The sequence below is a fragment of the Ranitomeya variabilis genome, chromosome 2 (assembly GCF_051348905.1).
Source record: "Ranitomeya variabilis isolate aRanVar5 chromosome 2, aRanVar5.hap1, whole genome shotgun sequence".
NCBI classification, from domain to species: Eukaryota; Metazoa; Chordata; class Amphibia; order Anura; family Dendrobatidae; genus Ranitomeya; species Ranitomeya variabilis.
In genome coordinates this window covers 305,066,041-305,083,903 of record NC_135233.1, presented here as the reverse complement: position 1 = coordinate 305,083,903, position 17,863 = coordinate 305,066,041, and the positions used below count along the sequence as shown (strand labels likewise).

Sequence of the window (17,863 nt, the reverse complement as noted above, 5' to 3'; positions counted from 1 at the left end):
AGGGGCACACTGCTCCTAATACACAGTGCAAAACGTATAGGAGAAACTCCAAAAATCGTATCTGTGTAGCACCCATGACGTGTAAGCCCCAAGGATTACTGAAACACTTAGGCTTCTTTCACACTAGCGTCGGGCTCGGTCCGTCACGGTGCGTTGGGCCGAGGTCACCGACGCTAGCGTTGTCTCCGCCGCACAACGGGGCAGCGGATGCATTTTTCCAGCGCATCCGCTGCCCCATTGTGAGGTGCGGGGAGGTGGGGGCGGAGTTCCGGCCGCGCATGCGCGGTCGGAAAAAGCGGACCGTCGGGAGCAAAAAACGTTACATGTAACGTTATTTGGTCCCGACGGTCCGCCACAACACGGCGCAACCGTCGCACGACTGTTGCGACGTGTGTCAATGCGTCGCAAATGCGTCGCTAATGTTAGTCAATGCTCAAAAAACGCATCCTGCAAGCACTTTTGCAGCATGCGTTTTTTCGGCAAAACGACGCATTTGCGACGTATTGCAGTTAACGCTAGTGTGAAAGTAGCCTTAGAGTGGTAATATCATTGCTACCAATGGAGAATTTTACTGCATTGTCTTTTTATGTGTCTTTTGTACTTGCCGCAGTAAAAGCATGTCAAATGATTGTTGTAGGAGCTGTTCCGTTTTCAGCCGGACTTTTTTTCATGAATATCAGCTTGGATAAGATTTGGAAGGAGCCCAGTGTACGTTTATCTGCCTCCCAAAACTTTGTGAATGGATGCCTCGCCGCTGGAGTGGCACAGACGATGTCTTTTCCTTTTGAAACTGTCAAGAGAAAAATGCAGGTAAGTTAATTTCTTCAACTTATGAAAGAGAAATTTTCAGTCCAGAAAACAGCCAGGACAAATGTTGGCGGAAATCATTTGCACTATAAGCACTACATGCACTTTGTAATTAATTGTATACACTACCGATTTTCCGCTTGCAATTTTATGTTTAATCTCTTTTATTAAAGTATTAAAATAGTACAACATATCACAAATACAAACCTACATATAGACTAAAGTAGTTACAAAACTTCTCCAAAATAGTACGTGTTTTTTACTTCACGCAAATATGGTATCATCACAGAATCATATTTATTAGTTATTGCTGTATATGTTCCTTGCTCAACTCTTCTATTCTTTCTTAGCATCTCGTATTGTGCACCACCTGTTGCCCCATTTCGATAATTATTTCGCTAAGCGGAAGTCTATTTCCAATTGCTATATTTATCCATAGAATCCGCCCAATATATCATTTATCCCTGACTGCAGCTTGCTTATGGTATAACGTCAGACTTAAAGGAAAGATAAGAAGAAAAGAGGAAAAAGAAAGGAAAAATGAGAGGGGGAAAGGAAGGATCATGCCTCCGCAGCCCTCTGAAACCAGCCCAGGAAAGCCAAGGAGAAACCTCACTGCCGGGAAAGTACCTCCCATTTCTCCATGAGAGCCCCGAAACTCCCAGAGTCCCTAAATAAAATCCAGGGTTGCCATGTCCGCAAGTACCTAGAGTTATCACCCAAAGCCTGTGCAAACAATTCCTCCATATGGTGGATATGTGAGAATTCTGTTAACCATTCAATCATGGACGGAATTTTCGTTGTACGCCAATGTCTAGGTATAACCATGCGGGCTGCCGTCAAGCAAAACCTCAGGAGACTACTTTTTTGTTTGGCTATTGGTCCCGGTAGCATGGACAAGATGGCCATGTGCGGAGTAAGATTTATATCCTCTCCTGATATTTTATTGTAAGTCGAGAATACTTCTCCCCAGAAACTCTTTATCCCTGGACACTGCCACCAAATATGGAACAAAGTTCCCCTTGCGTTCCCACAGCGCCAGCACCCATCCGCCACCGAGGGGAATATGGCATGCAACCTCACAGGATATTGGTACCATCTAGTAAGAATTTTGAAATTCTTCTCTTGGGCATGGCTGGCCGGAGACATCCCATGAGCGCAGCAGTATGCCGATGTGATTTCCCTCTCAGTAAATGTGCATCCCATTTCCGCCTCCCACGCTCTAATATATCCCGGGATAACTGTTGAAGTCTCCTCGTTTAGTAATTTGTACACAAGAGAAATCTGATGCGATGGGGGTGTCTGCTGGGCGAATATCCTCTCAAACTGTGTCAGAGAAGGTGGTGGTACTTCTCCACCAGAAATTCGTCTGACAAATGATTTTAATTGTTCGTACTCTAACCAAGATAGTGTACGAGTAGGACATTCGTCTTGTAGCTCGTTGAGAGAGGAAAGACCCTTCTGCGATATTATTTGATATATTCTTTGATTGGATTCCACCCTCCATCCCAAAAACCTCTCGCAGTGAAGGCCTGGTGGAAAATCAGGATTAGCGAATATAGGAGACAATGGGACAGTTGTGCTCATTAATTTTTTCTTATATTTTAGCATGTCCCAACTCTTAAAGATCTCGCCAGCCATCATATCCCGACAACCCTCCCCTATTTTCTCTTTATTTCTGGTCACTATCCACAGTAAATTCCGCAATGGAACTAGGTACCCCTCCTGTTCCAGTCCAACCCATTGTTTGGTCTCCCGTCTATAATGCCAATCAAAAAGATGGATCAATTGTGAGGCCTGGTGGTATGTCTTTAAGTCTGGAAGTCCCGCCCCCCCTTGTGATTTAGGTCTCGTCAATGTTCTGTAACTCAGCCTAGATCTGTTCTGACGCCATATAAAATGTATTAGAGCTGATTTAATAGTCTTAAAAAAACTTCGAGGTGGTGTGATCGGTACCGTCTGGAACACATAAAGGAACCGGGGAAGCACATCCATCTTGAATGTGTTTATGCGGCCAAACCACGAAATCATTTTTTGATCATACTTTTTTAGATCCCTTATAGTTTTATTCAGTAGGGTTTCGTAGTTTAGTGTGTATAGTTTATTTAGATCTGAGGGGACCTGTATGCCCAAGTATTTAATGGCACCAGCCTGCCATTTAAATGGGAAATTCTCCTTTGCCCTATCCACATCTTCCGATGGCAAAGTAATATTAAGTGCCTCAGTTTTGGTGTAGTTTATCTTAAAATTACTGACCTCTCCGTACTTTTTGAATTCAGACATTAATGCAGGTATAGTGATATGAGGTTGGGAGATGTATAGAAGAAGGTCATCTGCATACAATGAAGTTTTATAATGCTTCTGGCCTATCTTGATACCCCATACACTAGGGTTATTTCTTACTGCTACCGCTAAATGTTCCATTGCCACCGTGTACAACAAGGGCGAAAGAGGACACCCCTGTCTTGTTCCATTATGAATCCTAAAGGGGTCCGAGAGCCATCCATTAATTTTAATTGTAGCTGACGGGTTCGTGTATAGGGCCGCAATTTTGTATAAGAATCTGTCCCCCAGCCCTATCTGTCGGAGAGCTGATTGAAGGAAGCTCCACCTCACTCGGTCAAACGCCTTTTCGGCGTCCACCGATATCAGTCCCAGGTGCTTCCGGTAGGTCCTGGCATGAGCGATCAAAGATATAGTCTTCAACACTCCATCACGTGCCTCTCTTCCCTGAACGAAACCCACTTGGTCTGAATGTATGATATATGGTAATAGGGGTGCAAGTCTGTTGGCCAGGATCTTCGCGAATAATTTCATGTCTATATTGATCAGAGAAATTGGTCTATAGTTAGAGACCACTGTTGGATCTTTTCCCGATTTTGGCAATACTGTGATATAGTCCGCCAGAGATTGATGCGTAAACCCTGAGGACTCAGAAATGGAGTTATAAGTCCTTGTCATGTGTGGTGTTAACTGTTCTCTGAAGAGTTTATAAAAGTGGGGGGAAAACCCATCAGGGCCAGGGCTCTTCCCGTTTGGAGTATTTTTTATGGCCTCATCCACCTCTTGTGTCGATATGTCCGCCTCTAGCTCATCTGTTATCTCTGTGGAAAGTCTAGGAAGTGGCGTGTCTGCTACATATTTATCTATTTTAGCCTGTATGTCCCCGGCGTGATTAGCCGAGTGCATACCCTCCAAGTTATATAGCTTCTGATAGTATTCTCGTATTGTTTCTAGAATCTCCCCTGGGTCGTGAGTCTCCGTTCCCGTACGTTTCTGAATTTTTGGAATGTAAGTCGTCTGAGTCCTAGGATGTAATAATCGAGCTAGGGGGCGGTCGCATTTATTGGCCTTATGATAAAGGAGACTTTTAAAATTATTTCTGAATTTCAGCGATTGCTCATTTAATAAATTTCTAAGGGTCTCCCTATGTTTAATTAATTCCCCTAGTATTACCGGTGACATAGTATTTTTATGTTTTTGCTCCAATACATATATAGTATCCATTAATTCTTTTGTTTTTTCCAATCTCTGTTTTTTAAGACGGGATCCGTGTTTTACCAGGATTCCACGAAGCACGCATTTTAGGGTCTCCCATTTCACCGGGGTCGAGGTGTCATCGTTTGCGTGATCTGACCAAAACTGTTATATTGTCTTTTTTATGTCTGTCGTGCAATTCAAGTCTTTCAACAAATTGTCATTCAATCTCCAAGTCCAGGGACGGTCCACTACATCTGGTGGGGAAATGTCTAAGAACACCGGGGCATGATCCGACCATAAGAAGCTACCAATGGACGGTCGGGGGCGCCAGGATAGGGCATGATGGCTGACAAGAAAAAAGTCAATTCGGCTATAGGAATCATGAGAACTGGAATAGTACGTATAATCTCTACCTCCAGGATTATGTGCTCTCCAAATGTCCACCAGCTGCATCCCATGGATAGATTGTTTCAAAAGGGACAATTGCCTAGTGATTCCTCTCACATTTTGTGTTGAGGTATCCATTCGTGGGTCAAGGGTGAGATTGAAGTCCCCCCCTATCACCATCACCCCCTCAGCAAATTCCGCTACTCTCCTTAGGAAACCCCGGCCAGCCCTGGCCTGATTTTTGTTTGGGGCATACCACCCCGCAATAGTGTAGAGGGTTGTATGAATCCTAACTTTTAATAGTAGGTACCTGCCTTCTGGATCCGCATATGTGTCCTCAACTGTGTGCTGGAGGGACTTGTGGATCGCAATAGACACCCCCCTCGAACGACTTTCGGGGCAAGCGCTATGGAACCAAGTCGTGAAGTATCGGTCCTTGATAGTAGGGATATTGTTTTTTTTAAAATGAGTCTCCTGAAGTGTAAGTATTTGTACCTTAAGCTTATGCATTCCATATAGGATTTGTGACCTTTTCTGGGGCGTGTTAGGCTACGTTCACATTTGCGTTGTGCGCCGCAGCGTCGGCGCCGCAGCGCACAACGCAAACAAAAACGCAGCAAAACGCATGCACAACGCTGCGTTTTGCGCCGCATGCGCCGTTTTTTTCATTGAATTTGGACGCAGCAAAAATGCAACTTGCTGCGTCCTCTGCGCCCGGACGCGGGCGCCGCAGCGACGCATGCGGCGCAAAACGCAAGTGCGCCGCATGTCCATGCGCCCCCATGTTAAATATAGGGGCGCATGACGCATGCGGCGCCGCTGCGGCGCCCGACGCTGCGGCGCTGGCCGCAAATGTGAACGTAGCCTTAAATCCCCTGGTATTCAGGGATCCCATAGTGATCTTTGGGTGCATTGTTGTCTGAGTCGTGCCTTCTCTCTCCCTACTGAGAGGGCCGCGGAGGCTAAAGTAGATCTAATTTATCAAAGAAATAGAGATAGTGAATAGAAAAGGTAGATAATTAGACACGTATTCAGTTAATTGCGAAATCAGGGTCAATATCTATCGAAACGTAGTACGTCTTTGAAGCCTGAAGTGGTGTGCTCTACGTAAGATGCCTTCTTATACCCTAAAATATGTGGTGGAGAAATGTGTTAACCGCCAATGCCGTTCAACGGGTTATGGCTTCTCCGTAGGGTCGTAAGCTATGTGCGATATGGAGTGAGACTCCCTCCTCCGACACAACCATCAGTAACCTCTCCTCAACTGAGGGGAATAAATGTTAACTTTAAATTGACTTAACCGGAACCTGTCATATAGCGAGGTAGGGCCAGAGTATGGTTTACAGTCTTTGTTCTAATGCCATTCACATCTCCCAATTCTCCCTCATGCCCCAAATGAAAGCTACGCCAGACTTAAAAATAATGCAGGGGTGCAGGATATCAACGACGATTCAATGAGTTGTTATAAAATACTATCTACATACTATAATATAAACCAAAAACCAACCATCTTCCACGACAGTCGTGAACTTATCATCCGCTTGGACTACCACAGTGGGGCAGAACAATGGCACAATATGTAGCACCCCTAGTGGGGGAGGAAAAGAAAGAAAAAAAAAAAAAAAACTCCAAGAGAGGGGGGGGAGAAGGGAAAAGGGGGAAGGGTGGAGAAAGAAAGGGGGGGAGGGAAGAAGGGAAAAGGGGGAAAGAGGAGGGGGGAAGGGGAGGAGGAAGGGGAAAAGGGAGGGAAGGGGAAAAAGGGAAGGGGGCATCGTTCTCTTGATTCCCATTAAATTCCTGTGGAAAGCGTCTGCCTTCTTTTTCTATGCGCTGTCTATCTTGAAGTCCTTGCGGAATCAATAACGGTCGTTGCTATGCAAGATATTCCACTCCATGGCACCAATCAAATGTTAGTGAACTGGAGTGTGGACATCCATCTGTGCTCCTGATCCTCATGAAAATGAAACCATATATATCCCACAAACCCTTTCCCCCACCCAAACAGGCAGTCATGGAACCCATTCTGTCATGATCCTAACTTCATGGTTCTCTCCCTTCTTCGTTACCTCTGGGATCACGCCCTTCTCTATCCATTCTTCTGCCTGCTCTCCTCTGCCTTTGAGGGAAAAATTGCCTGGGAGGGTCTGCTCCTCTGTACTGTAATGGCAGAGAAGGCCATTCTGTGATTTCCACCCTTGGGATGTTAAGCGCCGCCGAAAAAGCAGGGATGCCGTTCGGATGACTCAGCAGGTGAACCCTGCCTTCTTTTTGGACACGTAGGCGGAACGGAAACCCCCAAGTGTATGATATATCATGCTGGCGTAAAACGTCTAGTAACGGGCGGAGAGCTTTCCTCCTCTGCAGAGTCCACCGAGATAGATCAGGCAATAGCTGGATTCTGGTATCTTTGTATTTTATGGTGTTCTCTATTCTTGCCTTGGACATCACTTCATCCTTTATTTGGTATCTATGCACCCGGCATATCACATCACGTGGAGGAGCCTGGTTTTGAGGTCTTGGACCCAACGCCCTATGAGCCCGGTCTAGTTCAAGGGGTGACTCCTGTGGACGCTGCAGAACAGAGTTAAATACTTGCTGCAGTGCGCCTCTTATGTCTTTGGGTGCCACTGCTTCTGGTAATCCTCGAACCCTAATATTGTTCCGCCTTCCCCTATTTTCGGCATCATCAAGCATATCTGCCAGCATTTGAGTATGATAGGATTGTTCTGCAAGCGTCTCATCCTGAGCATCTAATCTGGCCGTCAGAGCCGCGATAGCTTGGTCATGTACATTAACCCTTTCATTGCACTGTTGTATCTCATCCCTCAGGGTTGATAATTCTGCCTTATACGATGTCTCTAGGCGGATCACATATTGTTCCATGTCCTGTCTGGTGGGCATATCACGTAGTCTAGCATTCAACAAACCCATATCGAGTCCTGGGATCAATTGTGTGTTATATCCAAAGCCCTGTGAGTTATATGCAGGATAGCAGAGAGAGGGCATTATCTGTGGGGCCTGAGTTTGTGTGAGGCAACCCTCCTGAACTGGTTGGCCTCCCCCTACAACCACAACATCAGGGGCTATAACGTGCCTGGAGGATTCAGAGCTGCTTCTGGGGTAGGGGGACGCAGGGCTCTGAGATGGACCTTCATTGTAATCCATTTCACAATCTTCTTCTTCTGTCCTATGCACTTCCCCATCGTCCTGTGTCTCTCCTGTCATTGCCAGCGCTGACCCCTGCTCTCCTCCCTCTCCTCCCTCCTGTGGCCCCCTCCCCTCCCCAGCTCCATCTTGAAGCACTGCTGGTAATGATTTATGTCCTCCCTCACATTTCCCAGTGCCAGAAGCAGCATCTCCACTGTGTCTCACCTCCTGTGTCACTGACCCGTCGGAGCTGCTTCCCGCCCCTGCTTCTGCTGTGTCAGCGTCTGTTACAGCGTCTGCTGTCTCCTTCTCATCCACTGTCACCATGTTTCTTAGGCCTTCTCCTCTGTCTGGACCGACCAGGAATTTTGTTATCTGTTGAGCTGCGGGCTCCTCTGCCACCGAGGGGGTTCCCCCGTATCCCTTCTTTTTGGGACCCATGGTAGTGCTGTTGGGATCCGGAATCGTGCTCTGATATGGTATTTAGTCGGTTTTATGGAGGGAGCTCCTCTGCCTGCTTCCTCACTCCACCGCTGTCATGCCACGCCCCCCCGCTTGCAATTTTATGAATGTGTTCCCTTGCATCCTCCTTCTGGCCTGTGCATGCCCGTTGTGGTTGGTCGCGTACCGTCACTGACGGCGTCTCCATCGCAACTTTCATGTGTGGGCGGGGATTCACCCGCGTCATCGTGGGTGGTTCCTTGTCTCATCACATGGCGATGACGCCCTCTTCGACGTTGACGCTTCCTGCTCCGACTGGGCATGCACAGTTTCACGGCCAGCAGTTGGTGGTACTATAGCTTTGAAACCCTATTGGGTGGCCATGTATATATATACTACAATAAGACCTGACGACGCCACTCCCCCGGAAGAAGGCACGCACGCCCAAACGCGCGTAGGGGTGGTGGCGCCGCAGGTCTGAGGTAATTATGCTTTCTATTAGTTTAAAGAAGTTGTCCACTACTATAACTTTTTTTTTTTTTCATAAATCTTGCTATTATGGGCCACTGAAAACATCTACTGTGTTTATTTTAGCAATATTACCTTTTATCATGCTGTAGCAGCACATCTTTAGTGCTGGATTCAGCTCTCATGGGGTTAATCGACAACTTCCTTTCTCCTGAGTTACTGTGCTCTAATACTACAAGTTCCATGATGCATTGCACTGCTACTAAGCACGAACCTACCACACCCACTCCAAAACACACCCAAACCCCTCCCTCCTCTCCCTCCTCTAGCTTCAAAAAGATTTGTGATGTCATTTCTGTCCAACCTCCTCTTTTACATTTGTCCAACCCACACTCCATTACACAGATAGATAGATAGATATGGGATAGATAGATAGATAGATAGATAGATACAGATATATCTATATATCTATGTCTATTTCCATAGGTATGTCCATATCCATGTTTCTAAACCCCTTCACCCCCTGGAGCTTTTTTGTTTTCGTTTATCGCTCCCATTCTTTCCAGAGCCATAATCTTTCCGTCAATATGGCCATGTGAGGGCTTATCTTTTGCAGGACAAGTTCTACTTTTGAACGACACCATTGGTTTTAGCATGTCGTGTAGCAGAAAATGTGAAAAAAATTCAAAGTGCAATGAAATGGCAAAAAAGTGCAATCCCACACTTGTTTTTTGCTTGGCTTTTTGGCTAGGTTCACTAAATGCTAAGGCTGTGTTCACCCGTTGCGGATCTGATTGCAGATCCGCAGCGTTTTTTGCTGCACTGAATTGCATCAAATCCGCAGTGTAGTGTACAACCGATGTAAGTCTATGGGAGCCGCAGACTTGTTGTGCACATGCTGCGGAAAAAGCCGCACCAAAACCACACTAAGAACTGCATCAAAACTGCACCAAAAACTGTATCAAAACTGCACCAAAACTGCACCAGGTTTTGGTGCAGTTTTGATGCAGTTTTTGGTACGGTTTATGCGCGGTTTTAATGCCGTTTTTGGAAATAAGTAAATAAACGGAAAATGTGCATGATTTGAATGGAAACATGCATGAAAAAACGGATTCCAAGGCCGGATTCATCATTTCACAGCTCAGTTTCATACGTTTTTTTGCCGGATCCGTCGCTGTGCGTTTTTTTGCCGGACAGAAAAAACGTTCCACTGTATGTGTTTTCCATCCGGCGGAAACAGCTTTTTTGACGGATCCGGCAAAAAACGGATGAAACTCTATGAGAAAAAAACGGATCCGACGGAAAAAAATTGATCCGTTTTTTCAAAACTCGCCGGATTGTGCCTCACGGCAAAAACCTGATGTGTGAAAGCACCCAAATATATGGATAGATACATCTATGTATCTATAGATATATCTATAGATTAATATATCTATAGATAGATATATCCATAGATATATAATAGAAAGGCCGATGTTTCTATAAGGCTACTTTCACACTTGCGTTTTTCGCAATCCGTCTTTTTGGGAAAAAAAGGATCCTGCAAATGTGCTCGCAGGATGCGTTTTTTACCCATAGACGTGTATTAGTGAAGGATCGCGACGGATGGCCACACGTCGCGTCCATCGTGCAACGGATGCGTCGTGTTTTGGCGGACCGTTGGCACGTCCGTCGCGTCTGCCATTTTCTACCGCGCATGCGCGGCCAAAACTCCGCACCCTCCTCCCCGGACTTCAGAATGGGCAGCGGATGCGTTGAAAAACTGCATCCGCTGCCCACGACGTGCACAAATTTCACAACGTGCGTCGGTACGTCGGCCCAACGCATAGCGATGGACCCGTGCCGACGCAAGTGTGAAACAGGCCTTAATGAGCGTTTAATTTAATAAAAAACTGAAAAAAAACGGCGTGGGCTCCCGCGCAATTTTGTGCGCAAGAGGGGGAAAGCCGACGGCCGGGGGCCAATATTTGTAGCCTGCTATGAATATCAGCCCGCAGCTGTCTGCGTAGCCTTTACTGGCTATTAAAATAGGGGGACCCCCCCAAAAAAAATGACGTGGGGTCCCCCTATATTTTATAGGCAGAAAGGCCACGCAGACAGCTGCGGGCTGATATTCATAGCCTAGAGAGGGGCCATGGATATTGGTCCCCCCCGGCTACAAATACCAGTCCGCAGCCACCCCAGAAATGGCTCATCTGTAAGATGCGCCAATTCCGGCACTGAGGCTGGTTTCACACTTGCGTTTTTAGATGCTGCGTTTTAGCGCTAAAAAACGCATGCGTTTTTTTCCTATACTTAACATTAAAAAACGCATGCGTTTTCTCGCATGCATTTTGACGCGTTTTCGGCAACGCATGCGTTTTTGAACGCGCGCGTTCATTTGCAGAAATGCAAAGTGTAGTAATTTTTAGCGGCGTTTTTTTGCCGCAATAAAACGCATGCGTTTATTTGCGGCAAAAAATGCATTGCTGTCTATGTAAACGCATGCGTTTTTAAGCACATGCGTTTGTTTGCGTTAACGCATGCGTTTTTATAGAAAAAAAACAGAAAAAACACTGAAAAACCACCCACCACCATCAGGGTGATAAAAGGATTCTAACCCTACCCCTAACCTCACCCCTAACCGTTTAATGAACATTTTCTGACATAGTGCCACGTATGTAAGTGCCACGTATGTAAGTGCCACGTATGTAAGTGCCACGTATGTAAGTGCCACGTGACACGTATTTCAGTGCCACGTATTTCAGTGCCATGTATGTAAGTGCCACATATTTCTGTAACGTTTAGGCCGGCGTCACACTGGCGAGTTTTACGGACGTAAGAGCGCAGAAACTACGTCCGTAAAACTCGCATTACATACGGCACAATGCTTCTCAATGGGGCTGCTCCTATTAGCCGTATATTACGGTTCAGTATTATACGGCTTTCTATGGCCGTACAAAATCGCAGCATGCTGCGTTTGTCAGCGTATTGCGCAAAAAAATCGCTAATGAAAGTCTATGGGGGCGAGAAAAATACGGATTCCACACGGACCAGCAGTGTGACTTGCGAGAAATACGCAGCGGTGTTAGTGAAAAGTCGGTAATTCAATTGCCGGCTTTTCATTTCTCCTGCACAAACCCGACAGGATATGAGACATGATTACATACAGTAAACCATCTCATATCCCCTTTTTTTTTGCATATTCCACACTACTAATGTTAGTAGTGTGTATGTGCAAAATTTCAGCGCTGTAGCTGCTGAAATAAAGGGTTAAATGGCGGAAAAAATTGGCGTGGGCTCCCGCGCAATTTTCTCCGCCAGAATGGTAAAGCCAGTGACTGAGGGCAGATATTAATAGCCAGGAGAGGGTCCATGGTTATTGGCCCCCCCGTGGCTAAAAACATCTGCCCCCAGCCACCCCAGAAAAGGCACATCTGGAAGATGCGCCTATTCTGGCACTTGGCCACTCTCTTCCCACTCCCTGTAGCGGTGGGATATGGGGTAATGAAGGGTTAATGCCACCTTGCTATTGTAAGGTGACATTAAGCCAGATTAATAATGGAGAGGCGTCAATTATGACACCTATCCATTATTAATCCAATTGTATGAAAGGGTTAAAAAACACACACACACATGATTTAAAAGTAGTTTAATGCAATAAACACAGCGGTTGTTGTAATAATTTATTGTTCTCTCATTCCATTTGCAGGCCCTCGCTTGGCAAAATAATAAACGCACAAGATACATACCTTCTGGTGAACCGTCTCGTCCCACGAAGTAATCCATCTGAAGGGGTTAACTAATATTACAGGCAGGAGCCCTGCTAAATGCAGCTGTGCTCCGTGCCTGTAATCCCCGGCGAATGAATGAAATGTAGGTCATTGACCTACATTTCCTTCAGTCGCGGTGATGCGCCCCCTGGTGGATGTCCTCATATGACCTGGAGCGTGGGAAAAAGTTCCCAGGCTGCAGTTCATGAGAAAATCCAGCAGGGGCGCATCACCGCGACTCAATGTAAGTACAGATCCTGCTTTCCTTTCAGCACCCGGGGATTACAGGCACGAGCGAGTGGTTTATCGCAGCTCTGCCTGTAATATTAGTTAACCCCTTCAGATGGATTACTTCGTGGGACGAGACGGTTCACCAGAAGGTATGTATCTTGTGCGTTTATTATTTTGCCAAGCGAGGGCCTGCAAATGGAATGAGAGAACAATAAATTATTACAACAACCGCTGTGTTTATTGCATTAAACTACTTTTAAATCGTGTGTGTGTGTTTTGTAACCCTTTCCAACAATTGGATTAATAATGGATAGGTGTCATAATTGACGCCTCTCCATTATTAATCTGGCTTAATGTCACCTTACAATAGCAAGGTGGCATTAACCCTTCATTACCCCATAGCCCACCGCTACAGGGAGTGGGAAGAGAGTGGCCAAGTGCCAGAATAGGCGCATCTTCCAGATGTGCCTTTTCTGGGGTGGCTGGGGGCAGATGTTTTTAGCCACGGGGGGGCCAATAACCATGGACCCTCTCCTGGCTATTAATATCTGCCCTCAGTCACTGGCTTTACCATTCTGGCGGAGAAAATTGCGCGGGAGCCCACGCCAATTTTTTCCGCGATTTAACCCTTTATTTCAGCAGCTACAGCGCTGAAATTTTGCACATACACACTACTAACATTAGTAGTGTGGAATATGCAAAAAAAGGGATATGAGATGGTTTACTGTATGTAACCATGTCTCATATCCTGTCGGGTTTGTGCAGGAGAAATGAAAAGCCGGCAATTGAATTACCAGCTGTTCACAGATATCGCGCTGAATGAAATCTAAATACAGAATATATATATATGTGTCTCAATGACATATATATATATATACATACTGTATATATGTTTTCCCTAACATTTGAGCACATAAATCCATTAGATGTCGGTTTTGCAAGCCTGCGCGAAAATCTCGCAGTACGGATGCCATACGGATTACATACGGAGGATGCCATGCGCAAAATACGCTGACACACCCTGACTACGGATCACTATTTTGGGAACATTTCTCCGTATTACGGCCGTAGTACGGACGTAAAAAACGGACCGTATTGTCTTACGCCGAGTGTGACGCCGGCCTTAGGGTTAGGGTTAGGCCCCAACCCTAACCCTAGCTATTTCTATTTATAGTGGGTTTTCTTGTGGATTTTGATGATTGGCAGCTGTCACACACTTCTTAGCATGCGTTTTAAAAACGCAAACGCATGAAAAAAACGCATGTAAACGCGGCAAAACGCCGCGTTTTTTTTCTACATGCAAAAACGCATGCGTCTAAAAAACGCAGCGTTTTACCGCATTTACATGCGTTTTTTCACACATGCGTTTTTTAAAAAAACGCAAGTGTGAAACCAGCCTTAGCCCCTCTTCCCACTCCCGTGTAGCGGTGGGATATGGAATAATAAGGGGTTAATGTCACCTTGCTATTGTAAGGTGACATTAAGCGGGGTTAATAACGGAGAGGCGTCAATAAGACGCCTATCCATTATTAATCCAATACTAAAAAAGGGTTAATAAAACACACACATTAGGAAAAAGTATTTTAATATTCTTCATTTAACCATACTTACCATACTTCAGCCCCTGCAAAAAACATAAAATAATAAACCGTAAACTACCTGTCCGCCATATTGCAATTAATAACGAGTGTCCCACGACGATCTCCCCTATAGAGCAGTGACATCGGGTGATCTCACTGCTCTATAGGACCCTCAGTGACACACTGACAGGAGACAATGGCTCCTGTAGTGCATCACTGAGGTTACTAAAGTTCACTGGTCTCACTTTATGGCAAAAAGCTGCGTGGGAACTTTCTCATACAGCATGCCATAAAGTGAGACTAGGGACTATTTTCTCACAGGGGCGTAGTAATACATTGTGGGGAATACATTGTGGAAGGATACCTTCCTCCCCTCATTGTGTTCCTGGAGCCCCTGGAGAGTGGTTGCGTCAGCTGATGCTCCTGCTCTCCATGGGAGATCGTCGTGGGACACTCGTTTTAATTGGATTTCTGCGGATCAGGGAGTATAGTGTTTGTTTATTATTTTAATATTTTTTACAGATGACAATGGCTTCGGGGATCAAAGTGACAAGTGATGGTGAGTATGTACTCTGTTTTATGTACTGTATGTCTATATGTATGTACTGTATGTATGTACTGTATGCGCATGTCGTCGCATGGCGCATGTCGTCGCATGGCGCATGCAGCATGTCGTCGCATGCAGCATGTCGTCGCATGCAGCATGTCGTCGCATGCAGCATGGCGTCGCATGCAGCATGGCGTCGCATGCAGCATGCCGTCGCATGCAGCATGCCGTCGCATGCAGCATGCCGTCGCATGTCGTCGCATGCCGCATGTCCTGTATGTGTTCTATGTATGTATGTACTGTATGTGTGGTTTTTTTTTTTTTCTTTTTGTTTTTTTTTTTTACATTCAACACATTAGCCGGATGATGGGACTACTACTGTCCCATCATTGGCTAATGTGTCACTCACTGTCACTGTAGCAGGCAGAGCCATCGGACATGCCTGCACACAGAGACAACGCCGCCGCCACCACCACCGCACAGCCACCTTCAGCACCGGCCGCCGCGGCGGGGCCGGCCGTCGACGCACCAGCGGCCGCCACCAGGGCACCGGCCGCCGATGCACCAGCCGCCGCGGGACCGGCCACCGCCACGGCACCGGCCGCAGCCACGGGATCAGCCGCCGCAGCACATCTCGGCAAGCAGATCCCAGCACCAGACACCTGCAGTGCACAGCCCCGCCCGCCCCCAGCAAAGCCCCGCCCGCCCCCAGCACAGCACAGTTCCGCCCACAGCCCAGTCACTCTTGACACGCCTGTTACTGACGTCACGTCAATTTCCAGAGTCTGGAAATTGACGTGACGTCGGCGGAAATTAGCGGCGGCTGCAGCCTGGGGGTCACGTGACCCGGACTCAGCCACCAGCATAGCGCCGCTCACAGGGGAAAAAGGCAACGCAAGGTATTTACACAATTCATCAGGGGCCTCGGGGGGATACATTGGGGGGATAATTGAAAGTAGTGGACAACCCCTTTAATATTCTCCCAATATCTGCTTGAAGTGTTGTTGCTGGATGTCTCTCACCTGCCTAGTTTATTGTGGCTATAACGGACTTGCTAGTTTCACTGATCACTGTGCTTTGTGGACATTGGTAACTTGATTAGCATGTATTTAGCCTCAGATCTGTGGCCCCTTTGTAGTTTTCATTCTTCTAAGTATCCTATTATATGTTTGTCTTTTCTTAACTGTTATTATTAATAATAAAATATTTTATATCTATTCCGTTTTGTGCAGTATCGTCTCCAGCATTACAGAATGCTGTAGATAAGCCCCTGATGCCGGTGGGCTTAGCTCACCTTTTGATTTTGGGGGTGACAGGTTCCCTTTAAAAAAAAAAAAAAAAATCCCAAATTTTATATTTTTTGGTATTTAACCCCTTTCTGACATTAGATGTACTATCCCGTCGAGGTGGGGTGGGCCCGTATGACCACCGACGGGATAGTACGTCATATGCGATCGACCGCGCTCACGCGGCCGGGTGTCAGCTGACATCCAGCACTATGTGCCAGGAGCGGTCACGGACCGCCGCCGGCACATTAACCCCCGGCACACTGCGATCAAACATGATCGCAGTGTTCTGGCGGTATAGGGAAGCATCGCGCAGGGAGGGGGCTCCCTGCGTGCTTCCCTGAGACCCCCGCGATCACATCCGAGGGTCTCTTACCTCCTCCTCGCTGCAGCAGGCCCGGATCCAAAATGGCCACGGCATCCTGGTCCTGCAGGGAGGTGGCTTCACAGCACCTGCTCAGGCACCGGGAAGCCTCCAGGAGCTGTGCACGTCAGATCGCCGATCTGACACAGTGCACAGCAGTGTCAGATCGGCGATCTTACACTATAGCATGATGCCCCCCCCTGGGGCAATGTTATAGTGTAAAAAAAAAAATATATATATATATATATATATATATATATATATATATATATATATATATATATATATATATATATATATATATATATAATTGTTCCTATAAATACATTTCTTTATCTCAATTAAAAAAAAACAAAAGTACACATATTTAGTATCGCCGTGTCCATAACGACCCGACCTATAAAACTGTCCCACTAGTTAACCCCTTCAGTGAACACTGTAAAAAAAAAAAAAAAAAAGGCAAACGCTTTATTATCATACCGCCAAACAAAAAGTGGAATAACACGCGTTCAAAAAGACGGATATAAATAGCCATGGTACCACTGAAAACGTCATCTTGTCCCGCAAAAAAACGAGCCGCCATACAGCGTCAAAGAAAAAATAAAAAATTTATAGTCCTCAGAATAAAGCGATGCAAAAATAATTATTTTTTCTATAAAAGTTTTTATCGTATAAAAGCGCCAAAACACAAAAAAATTATATAAATGAGGTATCGCTGTAATAGTACTGACCCGAAGAATAAAACTGCTTTATCCATTTTACCAAACGCGGAACGGTATAAACGCCTCCCCCAAAAGAAATTCATGAATAGCTGGTTTTTGGTCATTCTGCCTCACAATAATCAGAATAAAAAGCGATCAAAAAATGTCACGTGCCTGAAAATGTCACCAATAAAAACGTCAACTCGTCCCGCAAAAAACAAGACCTCACATGACTCTGTGGACCAAAATATGGAAAAATTATAGCTCTCCAAAATGTGGTAACGCAAAAAATATTTTTTGCAATAAAAAGCGTCTTTCAGTGTGTGACGGCTGCCAATCATAAAAATCCGCTAAAAAACCCGCTATAACAGTAAATCAAACCCCCCTTCATCACCCCCTTAGTTAGCAAAAAATTAAAAAAATCTATTTATTTCCATTTTCCCGTTAGGGTTAGGGCTAGGGTTAAGGCTACAGTTAGGGTTGGGGCTAAAGTTAGGGTTAGGGTTTGGATTACATTTACGGTTGGGAATAGGGTTGGGATTAGGGGTGTGGCAGGGTTAGGGGTGTGGTTAGGGTAACCGTTGGAATTAGGGTTAGGGATGTGTTTGGATTAGGGTTTCAGTTATAATTGGGGGGTTTCCACTGTTTAGGCACATCAGGGGCTCCCCAAAC

General features: G+C 45.9%; 1 protein-coding gene across 1 annotated transcript in view; it reads left to right on the top strand.

The window, feature by feature from the left end:
- The window catches only part of SLC25A43 (solute carrier family 25 member 43), a 79,131-nt gene that overhangs the window by 17,103 nt on the left and 44,165 nt on the right, over positions 1 to 17,863 (top strand). The window contains exon 3 of the mRNA XM_077285190.1: positions 638 to 810. Coding sequence (XP_077141305.1) covers positions 638 to 810 — 173 coding nt within the window. The remainder of the gene's footprint in view (positions 1 to 637; positions 811 to 17,863) is intronic.